Source organism: Lathamus discolor, chromosome 1 (assembly GCF_037157495.1).
Source record: "Lathamus discolor isolate bLatDis1 chromosome 1, bLatDis1.hap1, whole genome shotgun sequence".
Lineage (NCBI taxonomy): Eukaryota > Metazoa > Chordata > Aves > Psittaciformes > Psittacidae > Lathamus > Lathamus discolor.
The window spans coordinates 165,325,793-165,338,552 of record NC_088884.1 but is presented as its reverse complement, the minus strand read 5'-3'; the positions used below and the strand labels follow the sequence as shown (position 1 = coordinate 165,338,552).

Genomic DNA, 12,760 nt, shown 5'->3' with positions numbered 1-12,760 from the left:
GGCTGTATCTGATCCTGGCAGAAGGCACTCGGGTGGATTTCATTTCATTTTGCCTACAAGAAACCTGGAGAGGGGCTTGGGCCAAGGGCCTGTAGGGCCAGGCCAAGGGGAATGGCTTGAACCTGCCCGAGGGGAGACTGAGCTGAGCTCTTAGGCAGAAGCTCTTCCCTGTGAGGGTGCTGAGGCGCTGGCACAGGGTGCCCAGAGAAGCTGTGGCTGCCCCATCCCTGGCAGTGCTCAAGGCCAGGTTGGACACAGGGGCTTGGAGCAAGCTGCTCCAGTGGAAGGGGTCCCTGCCCGGGGCAGGGGTTGGGGCTGGAGGAGCTTTAAGGTCCCTTCACCCCAAACCAGGCTGGGAGAGCTGATGTTTCTCAGCCCGTGTGTGAATGGAAACCCTGTGTTTTCTCTCCACAGCCGGCTGTGCACCACATCCCTGGCTTCGAGGTGAGGCCCATCTCCTGGCTGCAGCTCCCAGGCTCTGCACCCCTCAACCCATCCCCTCCCCTGCCCCTGCCGGGTCCCAGCTCCATCAGTTCTCTGTTCGCAGCCCTCATCCATCCATCCATCCATCCTCTCTTAGGGATTTCTCTCGGGATGAAGGAATTCCCATGTAGAGATGCCAGTTTCCTTCAGCTGATGGTAGAGAGCTGCAGTGAGGGGGCAGCTCACTTCTGATCCCTGAGACAGGGTAAATGTGTCCCACCCCAGGTATAACTCCTTAGGTGTCAACACACCACTGCCTTCCTGCCCTGGGGTCATGTCAGCATTCCCATCACAAGGGCTGTGCTTCCCAACAGCTCCAGCGTGTTTCTGAGCACTGGCATGAACTGATGCTGGGTTGTAAATGGGTTTAAGCCACCTGCACTGGTTTCTTCTCAAACACCTCAGGGTGTTTGGTGTGCAGGAGCTTGGAAAGCATCCTTTGATATTCAGTCACCGGGTACAGTTACAGGCCCTAGGATGGAACGTGGGTAGGAACTGCTCTAATGCTTTACTCTGCTTCTCCTCTGCAGAATGAGCTCTCCTCCACCCTGGATGAGGTGAGTCTGCAAGCTTTACTTGCCTCTTCTGCTTGGAGCTTGTTGAGACTGTGTCTCCGTGGGGCAGCCTCTGCAGTTCACATGAATCAAACCAGGAGCATCAGGCTTTAGTAGCATGAGTGATCACCAGCAGGACAGGGCAGGTGGGCTCCATGCCCAACCCAGGAGTGTTTAACCTCTGTGGGATGTGTGTGCATGAGGTTTCCTGGTGTTCAACCCTTCCAAACCAAGCATGCAAGAGCCAAAGTGCTGGGCTGGCCTTTGGCTGGTCCCCAGACAAAATCCCAGCTGAAGTTTGTAGCTTTCCATGGGGAATTCACCAGGAATTGGGGCGTCTGCGGCACTGTTCCAGCTGCTCCGAAGGAAATGCTCCCATCAGGATCATGAGACACTGCTTGGGCAACCTGTCAGAGCTGCTTCCCAGACCTTGGGCATCCCATAGAGCAGGTCATGGGCTGAACCAAGCCACGTCAGGGCAAGCTGGGAACTGAGCTAGGGGTACATCGATGTGAGCGTTGGCTTGGTCCTAGGATCCAGTTAGCCCCGAGGTGCGGGGGATGAGCTGGGGGGGATGTGGGGCGTGCACAGAGCCTGGCCACAGTTCCATGGGAGGCTGGATGGGATAACCTTGCTTTGGCAGGATGGGTTTCTTCCACCCGAGCAGTGTTTCCTGATGCCGTGGGGCTCATCTCTGTGCTCCATATGGGCTGAGGTGGAGGAGCTCGGGTAATCATAACCATCTCTCTGCTCTTTCTCCTCCATTGCTTGTCACTGCCATTTCCGGACGGGGCCCTCCACAGCTCTGCACCCCTGCCTTGTTCTCCGAGGGGCTCCTCCAATGGGTACCTTCCATGTCCAAACACTTCCCTCTCCTCTCTTCCTCTGCCCTTGCCCACAGACCAGGCAAAGTTCCAACAGAGACTCCCGAGCTCCTTCAAACCCTCCTGTCCTGCAGGAACCCCACCTACACCAACTCGCCAAGGCTGCATCCCAAGGAATGATGCCCGCCTGAGGTCTCCATGCCCTCAGCAGTAAATAAGAAGCCTCATGGAGAATCTGGTTCCTAAATACATCATTTGGGCTCATGATACATCTGAACAGGCTGGCGCCAGACCTCCTTCTCCTGCCTTTCTCTTTGGTACAAGCAGGAGCAGCCTTTTGGGGCTGCATCCCGTCCAAGCACTGGGATTTGAGTCCCGTTTGAAACAACATGGCCCAGCTCCATACTCACCCCGGGAGATGCTTCCAGCCTGTTTTGACTGCGCTGGTCTGTGCTGACTTTGCTCATCTCTCTTCCAACCCTGCATCAGGGGCAGGGTTGGATTAGATGATCCCAGGGCTCCCTCATTCCATCCTCATTCCCTCTGGCGCGTCCTTGTTCCAACCGTCCCAGCTGCAGCAGACCCTTTCCGTGGATGGCTCCTCCATCCAACCTGCTGTGTCTGGGCTGGGAGCTGTGTCTGGGAATTGCTTGTTCCCTTCTATCACCCTGGACCCTCCCTCCTGCCTCATCCCAGGCCTCGCAGCTCATTTCTGTCCCATCTGGAGGAGCACTCAATGCTGGCGCATTCAGCTCAGGCCCAGAGGAATCGCTCCTGCTGCTGGCAAAGCAAGAGCGGAGCAGCAGGGATTGGGAAGGGTTTAGAAGTGGCAGTGCCCAAGGCCAGGTTGGACACAGGGGCTTGGAGCAAGCTGCTCCAGTGGAAGGGGTCCCTGCCCGGGGCAGGGGTTGGAGCTGAAGGAGCTTTAAGGTCCTTCCCAAACCAAACTATTCCATGGTTCTATGATCTCTATTATGCAACTTGACAACTCCAACACGTTTAGAGAAATGAAGATAAGTCACTGTACAAGGAGAAACTGAGGCTCCTCTTGGTTCAGTCCATGCTTGATGTGCTCTAAGTGCTATGGGCCACAAGCAAAAGCTCTTCAAGGGCTGTTAGGCCTGTTCCTCTACCCCAAGGAAGCATCAGTCCCGGTGGTGCAGTGTCTGAGCAGCCTGAAATTAGGGCTCTGGGTAAGCAGCTGGGACACCGAAGTGCTGAGCGCCCAAGTGATGCTGGGGATGCTCTGCACCTCTCCCTTCTCCTTAGGTGCTTGCTTCCCACATCCCCCTTTCCCTGCTGGCACTAACCATTTCTGTGAGCATGCGGACCATGGGAGGGAGGATTCCCTGCCCCAGATTTACCATCTTCCCTATGTGGAAACCCAGATACCTGACCTGAAACGGAGTTACCAACTACAGCTACCAAGCACCTCAATTCAGCAGCCACCAGCCACTGCCGATGCAAATCTAAGCTTAGCATCTGGAATATCTAACATGCCACCGTGAAACATCCCTTTGTAGAGCATTGTATGTGTACAGACACAAACCTGAGCCAGTGACAGAACTGGGATATGTATATACACTGGGTTTAATGCAATGATGCAAAGAATGCTGGTTCCTAAGCTGGTTCCAACTGCCCTTGGTTGGGTGCTGCATCCTTAGAGGTTTTGCTTTCATTCCTGCCTTTTTGCCTGAACTTGAAGATGCAGGTCAAGGTGAAGGTGAATTGTGAAGCCCTCAGCTGCTGACCAGCTTCAGGCTCACCTGAAGGAAATCTGTATGTGTGTGCATAGGTGGCTTTGTGCAGCCTGGAGAAGAGAAGGCTCCTGAAGGGGAGACCTGAGAGCAGCTCCAGTGCCTAAAGGGGCTGCAGGGAACCTGGAGAGGGGCCTGGGACAAGGGCCTGTAGGGACAGGCCAAGGGGAATGGCTTGAACCTGCCAGAGGGGAGACTGAGCTGAGCTCTTAGGCAGAAGCTCTTCCCTGTGAGGGTGCTGAGGCGCTGGCACAGGGTGCCCAAAGAAGCTGTGGCTGCCCCATCCCTGCAGTGCCCAAGGCCAGGTTGGACACAGGGGTTGGAGCAAGCTGCTCCAGTGGAAGGGGTCCCTGCCCGTCCATGGCAGGGGTTGGGGCTGGATGGGCTTTAAGGTCCATGATTCTTTATCCAAGGCCTCTCCTGTGCCCATCGGCTTGGTGGCTGCCAGTTATGGTTCATAGCTGGGCTATGGTATGAACAACAGCCCCTCCTGCATCCACAGGCAATGCCCACCTCCATCCCATGGTGCTGCCCACACTCAATCACTGCCTTTGTGGAGTCGGCCGCAGCATCTCACTGTGCCCGACTCAAGGAGCTGTATTCCACTAATGACCCCTGCTGCTGCTTCCTCCCCTCTCCTCATCCCTTGGTCCCTGCCTCACCATGGTCCTGGTGTGGGATTGATGTGGTTCCACCCCTTCCTCATCTAAAGGAGCTGAACCCCGATGGAGGGCAGATCCTCTTAGTTCCCTGAGTGCTCAGGGATCGCTCTCAGCAGTAGGTGTTTGGTATTTCTGGGGTCAGATTCAGTGAAGAGAAGCCGTTTGAAGCACATTCATGCCCCAGCCCTCATCTCCCCCTGTCCCACTGGACTGCTGGGGGGAGATGAGTTCTGCAGGGAGGGAGAGTGGTGGGACCCAGCATCGGGACGGCTTCGTGTCCCCTGGCATGCCCTGATGCGTCCTTTGCCTCCCTGCTCCTGCAGTCTGAGGACTCGGACCTGCCGTACCCCCCACCCCAGCGAGAGCCCAACATCTACATGGTCCCCCAAGGCATCAAACCGGTCCTGCAGCGCACGGCCGTCGAGGTGAGTGATGGGGAGCGCAGCTCATCCCCTCATGGAATCACCCCCAGATGTGTGTCCCTGATGGGGAGATGGGATCCAGGCCGGACCCACCAGAGCTGGGAGCTGGCTCTGCCCATGGGTTGTCTGTCAGGACAGTGTTATCTCACTGCGGTGATGTCCCACCAAGCAGTCAAGTTCTACAGCCTGGACCACACTTGCTCTTTAGGACAGGCTGGCCCACACCAGGGTGATACTTGCCCAAAGCAGGGATGCTCCATTAAGAGATGAGCAGTTGTGGACCTGTTGTGGTGCATAGGAACACTTGCTGCATGACCTGGCTCTTCCTGGCACCCCTGTCCTACACGATTGATTCCCCTCTCCTCCATGGTCGGGTTTACCTCCATTGCTGAGGAGCTCCATGAGAGACCTGGACCTGGATCTTTGGCTCAGTCTTTGCTGTCCGTTCCCCTCAGATCCTGGCCTGGGGGCTGAGGAACCTCAAGAGCTACCAGCTGGCCAGTGTCACCTCGCCCAGCCTGCTGGTGGAGTGCGGGGGCCAGTTCGTGCAGTCCTGTGTCATCAAGAACATCAAGAAGAACCCCAACTTCGATGTCTCTGTGCTCTTCATGGAAGTGGTGAGTGCCCCGCGGTGATGGGCTCACAGCAGAGCTGCTTGGGAGGGCCCATGGCAAATGCATCTCACGGTGAAGATGCGCTCGTGAGATGCACCTCGAGTCCTGTGCTCAGCTCTGGGCCCCTCACTGCAAGAGAGACATTGAGGGGCTGGAGTGGGGCCAGAGAAGGGCACGGAGCTGGTGCAGGGCCTGGAGCCCAAGTGTGATGGGGAACGGCTGAGGGACCTGGGGGGTTCAGTCTGGAGAAGAGAAGGCTCAGGGGGGACCTGATGGCTCCCTACAAGTGCCTGACAGGAGGATGGAGCCAGGAGGGGCTGGGCTCTGCTCCCAAGGAACAAGGGATGGGACAAGAGGAACCGGCCTCAAGCTGCCCCAGGGCAGGTTTAGATGGAGCTGAGGAACAATTCCTGCCCCAGAGGGTGCTCAGGCATTGGAACAGGCTGCCCAGGGCAGGGCTGCAGGCACCGGCCCTGCGAGGGTTCGCACCCTGTGGAGATGATGCCTCAGTGCCATGGGGCAGAGGTGGCCTTGGCAGGGCTGGGAGCGGTTGGACTGGGTGAGCTTAAAGGGCTTTTCCAACCCGGTTGTTCCTGTGGTGAAGCTGATTGTGCCCTGCTCAGCCTGGGGTCCCTTTGGTGCTGTGCAGAGCAGCTGCTGTCCCCGTCCCGTGCAGTGACGTTTCCTGCTCTCTGCCCGCAGCGTCTGCCCAAGGAGAGCCTCTACAGCCCCCCCATCGTGGTCAAGATCATCGACAACCGCCCGTTCGGCCGCCGGCCCGTGGTGGGGCAGTGCAGCATCCGCGCCCTGGGGGACTTCTACTGTGAGCCCTACCAGGAGGAGAGCCACAGGCCCCAGGAGCAGCCAGGTACGTGCCGGCAATGGGAGCACGCTGGTTCCACACCTGTGGAGCCATGCAGGAGGAGCTGGGGGTCGCTGTCCGGGATGCTTTTCGCTCACCCCAGCTGCGGTCTGGTTCTGAGAGCACGGGAGATGCCAAGGAGGAGTTTAATACAGGGCTGGTTGTGAGCTGGGCTCAGTGTCCCTTGGCCCAGCTGCTCAATGGGCATTAACATGAGCTTTGGGAGGGGTGGAGGCTCCAGGCAAGGTTGATGCAGTGGTTTGGGGTGTCTATCAGCTGGGTGTCCTGGTCATGCTCGTGCTCGCTCCGGTTGCAGATGATGTGAGCCTCACGCCCAGGGATGACGTCCTCATTGACATCGATGACAAAGAGCCTCTTATTCCTGTCCAGGTATGGAGAATATCCCATCAATGGGAAATGGGTTTCTTATTTCATGTGATGAGGAGGAACTTGTGCAGGTACAGAGCGATGCAGATGTGAGGCCATGTCTGGTTGTCACCTTCCCTTTGCAGCTTCCGCCTCTGTTTCCATCCCCTGTCCTCTACCATGCCACAACAACCAAGCACAAACCCATCCTCCTCCTCTACCCTTAGTATGAGATGGCTTTGCTTCTATAGGGAGGGACAACAGACTCTCCATGCCAGGCTCTTCCCTTCACACACATCCTGAGTGTATTGGATGCTGCAGCCTCTGCCCAGCTTTCAGGCTTTGGGTTAAGGAAGAACCAGAGCTGTGGCTGGGGGACCCAGCCTGTTGTGGGCTTGACTGCAGCTGGGCCTGCTCGTGCCTCCCTATCCCAAGCACTGATGAGATCCAGGCAAGCTCACCCCATGGTGAGGCTCATGGAATGGGCTGGCTTCTCAGGTTCCCCACCAGCCAAGAGGTGGGATGTTCAGCTCGGCTCCCTGGCAGCTTGTCTGGGAGGCTTCAGGATCCAATAGGAACTGAGGAGTGGAGCTGGAAAACCTTGGCCCAAGTGAGCAAGTGTCATTGGAAAGAAGAAGCAGTTCCAGGAAGAACCCCCTCCTGGCGACCCACTTGGCTTCCTGTTACCTTGGCATTTGTCTTCCTGGTTTACCATAGTGCTTCAGCTTCTATCAGTGAAGTAACTGGAGCATGGCTAAAATCCACACCGAAACCAGGCTTAGAACAGGGACCTTCACTTCTGCAAGTAAGGAAAAGCCCTTTTCCTAGTCCAGTGTAGAAGCAGCTTGGGAGATAAGAGAGGGAGACATGGAATAACGTGCACAGGAGGGGTGGGATGCAGGACCTGCCTGATGAGGTGCGTGATGCTGTTGCAAGGCATGTCCCTTTGCTGGACCCAGGAAGCTGGTGGCACTTAGAGCCTCCCTCAGGGCTGCATTGGGCATCATTTCTTATGTGTTAATAGAAGAACCCACCCAGCTTCCAGTTGATTTGACTGAATTTTGGGGGGGCATATTCATAGAATCATCATGGAATGGTTTGGGTGGAAGGGACCTTAAAGCTCATCCAGCTCCAACCCCTGCCATGGGCACCTTCCACTAGAGCAGCTTGCTCCAAGCCCCAAGTTACAGTTTAAACTCTCCCGTTCCTATTTTTCGGGTCGATTTTCAGTAAAGCTGGTGTTGTGCAGCCATATACCAACCTGCAGCACTCCCAAGGTGCAGGGTTGCTCTTTGCGAGCATCAGAATGACCATCTCCATGGGTTCCTCTGCTGCCTTTTCCGGTGGCAAACCACTGTGTTAAACGCAACTGATTTTCCAAGCCCATTCCTTCCCTCCAGCCTTCCTCTTCCAGCACCGTTTCCCACCCCTGGTGTTTCTCTGTCTGCTCCGGGGTTGCTCCTGCTCCTTGAATGACTTTGGTGGAGGTGACAAGAGGGAAATGCAATTCCCGTTGGGAACACGGGCGTTTATGAAGGCAATTCATGGGATGCTCTCTGGGGAAGTGAGAAGAGGAAAATGTCCTTCCATGAATTCCCTTCATGAAGGCCACACAAGTGAAGGTTCTGCTTGGGGCAGAGGGGGATGTGGCCACTGTTAGACCCCGGTTTGGGGTTGATGTGGAGATGGCGTCCCCGTGATCCGATGCTGAAGGTGCCTGGCCAAGGCTGTGCTGGACGTTCGCACTCTATGGGGCTGGTGGGACCCTCAGTTTGCACCTACAGACCTTGGATTAAGCCTGGGGAAGAGTTTAAATGGGAGGTGAAAAGGTGGGAAGGGGGAGAGGGATGCGGCAGAGCCAGAGCCCTGCAGCAGCGGTTCCACAGGGAAAGACTTGGCCATTTCTTGACAGCAACAGAACACGCGGCAGTGGATGGAATTCTGCTCTCTGACCCCAGATCCATCCCTCGCCGTTTGTTTGCCTTTCTCTTTCGGGCTTTGTGTGTGCAGCAGAGGAGGAGGGAGCGTGTTCCTGGAAAGCCAAAGCACCATTCCCATCAGCTCCCTCCCTAACCTCTCCATCCTGGCTCAGTGCTGTTCCTCCCATGCCCACCCTCCCCTGGTGATGGACACGGGTCGGGGTGGGCTTTGCTTAGTGGGGGTCCCTCCATCCCTCTCTGCTCCTCTTCGGGGCCCGGTTTGAGGGTGAAGGAGGAGTTCCAGTCTCCGGAGGCCACCTTATTCCTTCTCCTTGGGAAGGAGGCGGGTGCAGGGCCAGGAGCCCATGCCCAGGGCCGCAGCCTCCGCACCGCGCGCTCTTCCAGTGGTGACCTTGGAAGCAGGAGCCAGGATTGTTCCTGCCGTGCGCGTTCACATGGGTGTGTTTCATTGCGTGGCTCCAAAGCCTTTCTCCCTCCTTGCCAAGCCTGGCCTGGCTCCCTCCCCTGATGGATGCCTGGAACAAAGGATCACTTTGTTGTCCTCATCCGAAAGAGGGAAAACAAACAGGACCCCCCCTGCTCCGAGCTTGCTGAGTGCTGCCCATCGCGGCCAAGTGGGGTGAGAAGCTCAGCCTGAGGTCTGCTTGAAACCAGCCCATGTGCACATGGACCGTGGAAGCACCATGGGTGCTGAATGTGGAGGAAAGAAGCCCCTAGGACCTATAGAAAGGCGTTTTTCCTTACAGCAAGGTCTCCTGACCAAGCCCTTCTTGTTCGCTTCTCTGGGAGATGCCCATGGAGCGGGGTTTTGCACAAGCAAGTGGCTGCTGGATCAGTTCTTCTTCCTTATATCTCGTAGCCTCCCCTTGTTCTCTAAAGTCTGTCCTGGGTCCTCATCCCCACGGGAAGCAGTTGAGGAAGGAAAACCACCTGCAGCCCAAGGGGTGAGCAGATACTTGTTCCTTCTGCTCCCTGATAAAGCACTCACAGAGGAGCCGTCTCCATCGGACTCCAAGAGTGACAGGGGTGTCCTGGAGGGCAGGGACCCCTTCCACTGGAGCAGCTTGCTCCAAGCCCCTGTGTCCAACCTGGCCTTGAGCACTGCCAGGGATGGGGCAGCCACAGCTTCTCTGGGCACCCTGTGCCAGCGCCTCAGCACCCTCACAGGGAAGAGCTTCTGCCTAAGAGCTCAGCTCAGTCTATTTCATGGCTCTTCTGTAACATGGGCTTTACTCCAGTTTCCCTTTAACACCCCACTGATTCTCTGCACCCCTTCAAACCCAGTCCCACTCGATGAACATCAATAAGAACCCAGGTCCCATCCGCAAGGATACCTCAACCTTACAAGCAGGGGGAAGGGGAAGGTGGCACCACTCAGGTTCCTTCATTTGATTGCTCCTAAACTGGGCTTTTGCTGATGGTTAATCTTTGTTTCTCTAACCCTCGTTTGAATTTGTAGCTCGCAGAAGGTCTGACCAGCTCAGCTTTAATTAACACACCAGCTTCTTGGGCCCAACCTCATGTATGTATTGCTTACATTCTAACTTACTTGCTTAGTGGTCTCTATGAATGGTTGATGTGCATATATATATATATTTAAAAGTGTGTTTTGTGAAAGATCCCCTGGAAAATGGCCATTTCATCTTGCTCAGGTCCACGTGCACTTCAGCCATCGCTTTGCCTTCATGCCAAAGCCATGAGGTGGGTTTTGGGATGGCGATGAGGACGTTTCCTCCCTCTTGTGCTTGTGGAGCTGGAGGAATTACACACGTGCTCCAGGCCAGATGTCTTCCCAGAGGTTCTGGCTTCTCTGTGCATGCAGCTCCCTACAAGTGCCTGCCAGGAGGATGGAGCCAGGAGGGGCTGGGCTCTGCTCCCAAGGAACAAGGGATGGGACAAGAGGAACCGGCCTCAAGCTGCCCCAGGGCAGGTTTAGATGGAGCTGAGGAACAATTCCTGCCCCAGAGGGTGCTCAGGCATTGGAACAGGCTGCCCAGGGCAGGGCTGCAGGCACCGGCCCTGCGAGGGTTCACACCCCATGGAGACGAGGCCTCGGTGCCATGGGGCAGGGGTGGCCTTGGCAGGGCTGGGAATGGTTGGACTGGATGAGCTTGAAGGGCTTTTCCAACCTGGCTGATTCCATTTGCATTTTGCAAAGCACCCGGGTGCCACTGAGGGGCTTTGGGGTCCCTCATCCCCTTTGGCAGCGCATCCTTGTCCATGTCTCCTCCTGCAGGCTCAGGATGGAAGGGGCAGACAGGCTCCTTTGAGAAGCCCAACTGAGCTTTCGAGTGCTGGTGGGTGAAAACCTGGCTTTAGAAGCCCAGGGTGGGAGTGGAGGAAGCCAGGTTTTAGGGGAGCTGTCCCTTTGCAGAGGACCCCCCATGGTCAATGCCCACGCAGCTCCTGCATCCCCGTACGTGAAATGGTCCCCTCAGGCTGCCTCCCAGGAGCATCTTCCAGAGGAAAGAAGCTTGTGAGGAGCTCTCAGACACCTCTGAGCTAGGAAACTGCAGTGAGAAGCCTCCGTTCTGCCCTGAGGAGCACTGTGAGGTGCTTTCTATTCACTCACCCCATTATCTTGGCTAGCCGTGCTTTGGTTGTAGGGAACACAAACAACCCATCAAGTGACAAGTGAGAGGAGCTGACCCAGGCCAAAAGCAAGAGGTCACAATCTGGGAACCATTTGGAGTAATTGGTTGTTTGCTGTGTTTGCTGCTTCCAAATCAGAGCACGGATTTCACGGCTTATCCCGTTACTGTGAGCTGGAAGAGCTCTTGGTGTTGGGAATCTCCTGCTGACACCGGTGGCCAAGCCACCCCGCAGCCCAGCATTGCCCTCAGTGCGTTCCCCAGGGCTTGTTTTCTCTTGGTGTTTAATCCGTGTTTGAGGAATGGTCCAGGGCACTGCCGTGGGTGATGGGGAAGCCCTCCTGCATGGCAAGCTGGCTTCCCACCAGGTTTATAGGGGAAAACACCCCCCATTTGAAGCCAAGGCCCTCAGTGCCATGGGTTAGTGATGGCCTTGGCAGTGCTGGGGGAATGGTTGGACTTGATCTTAAAGGTCTTTTCCAACGGGGTTGATTCTGTGATTCTATGATAGAGGAAAACCGGTGCCAAGAAGGTGCCTTTGGCTACAGGGAGGCTGATTAAACAGGAGGGACAAAACCCCACTAAAACCAAACAGTTTTGTCCTCTTCTGAGCAAAATTCTCAGTACGGTGGGAAAAAAAGGGTGAAACAGCCATAAACGGATGATTTGTCTTTATGAACATCTGAGGGTTAAGGGAAGGATAAGGAAGTCCTCTTGCAGCCTCCCTGTATGGATGCAAGTGATTTTCATGGACTCCCAGCCTGGTTTGGGTTGGAAGGGACCTTAAAGCTCCTCCAGTCCCAACCCCTGCCCCGGGCAGGGACCCCTTCCACTGGAGCAGCTTGCTCCAAGCCCCTGTGTCCAACCTGGCCTTGAGCACTGCCAGGGATGGGGCAGCCACAGCTTCTCTGGGCACCCTGTGCCAGCGCCTCAGCACCCTCACAGGGAAGAGCTTGTGCCTAAGAGCTCATCTCGGTCTCCCCTCGGGCAGGTTCAAGCCATTCCCATCCGCACCCAAGCCTGGCGCGCTCCCGGTGTGGGGATAGCCTTGCTGGGGTGGTGGGTGGCTGATGGCCTTCATCACAACCATTCCATTGCAGAACCATCCCAAACCAAGCTCGGTTTCCTGTTGGGCTTGCTGACCTTTGGAGCAATGTAGACGGAGCCGCAGAGGGATTTAGGATGTGGTTGGAAAACCCCAAGGAGCTCGGCTGTGCTGTTTAAAGCCCTTTTTGTGTTCCCAGCTGTTTGCTATGGCCTCTCCATGGAGTTTTCTGCCCCATCGGGAGGACAGGGCTGGGCTGGGTCAGTTTGGTCGGGTGTTGAGCTGAGCTGAGCGGGCTGCCTTTGACCGGAGCAGAGGATGCTGGCACCACCCTCTCCAGGAGATGCAGAGTTGTCATCTCCTCAACCAACACTCGTGTCTATGAATGTCCAAGCTGTTTCCAGGGGGATCTTCCCATCCCAGCTGCAGAGCTTTCCCACAGCAGGAAATCTGCCTCCCAGATGTGAGGTGTGGGTCTATTTGGGACTGAGCAGCTCAGCTTCTTTAGAGGCAGGATTTAGCACCCGTATTCCCCCAGGGAATGGTGTGGGATCACAAGGAGAGCAAGCAGAAGCATTCAGACTCCAGTTATCTCCTGCTCTGCTCCTGGCGTTGCTGTCTGTCCGTGCCTCAGTTTCCC

At 56.2% G+C, this 12,760-nt stretch overlaps 1 protein-coding gene across 11 annotated transcripts in view; it reads left to right on the top strand.

The window, feature by feature from the left end:
• DYSF (dysferlin) overlaps nt 1-12,760 on the top strand; it is an 85,452-nt gene that overhangs the window by 38,453 nt on the left and 34,239 nt on the right. For 6 of the 11 annotated variants that reach the window (XM_065662640.1, XM_065662626.1, XM_065662666.1 and 3 more), the window contains 6 exons: nt 415-444; nt 1,014-1,040; nt 4,604-4,705; nt 5,158-5,319; nt 6,019-6,184; nt 6,495-6,568. In XM_065662640.1, coding sequence (XP_065518712.1) covers nt 415-444; nt 1,014-1,040; nt 4,604-4,705; nt 5,158-5,319; nt 6,019-6,184; nt 6,495-6,568 — 561 coding nt within the window. Of the gene's footprint in view, nt 1-414; nt 445-1,013; nt 1,041-4,603; nt 4,706-5,157; nt 5,320-6,018; nt 6,185-6,494; nt 6,569-9,943; nt 10,007-12,760 lie in introns of all 11 variants that reach the window. The other 5 variants (XM_065662612.1, XM_065662593.1, XM_065662647.1 and 2 more) reach the window with 1 other exon arrangement.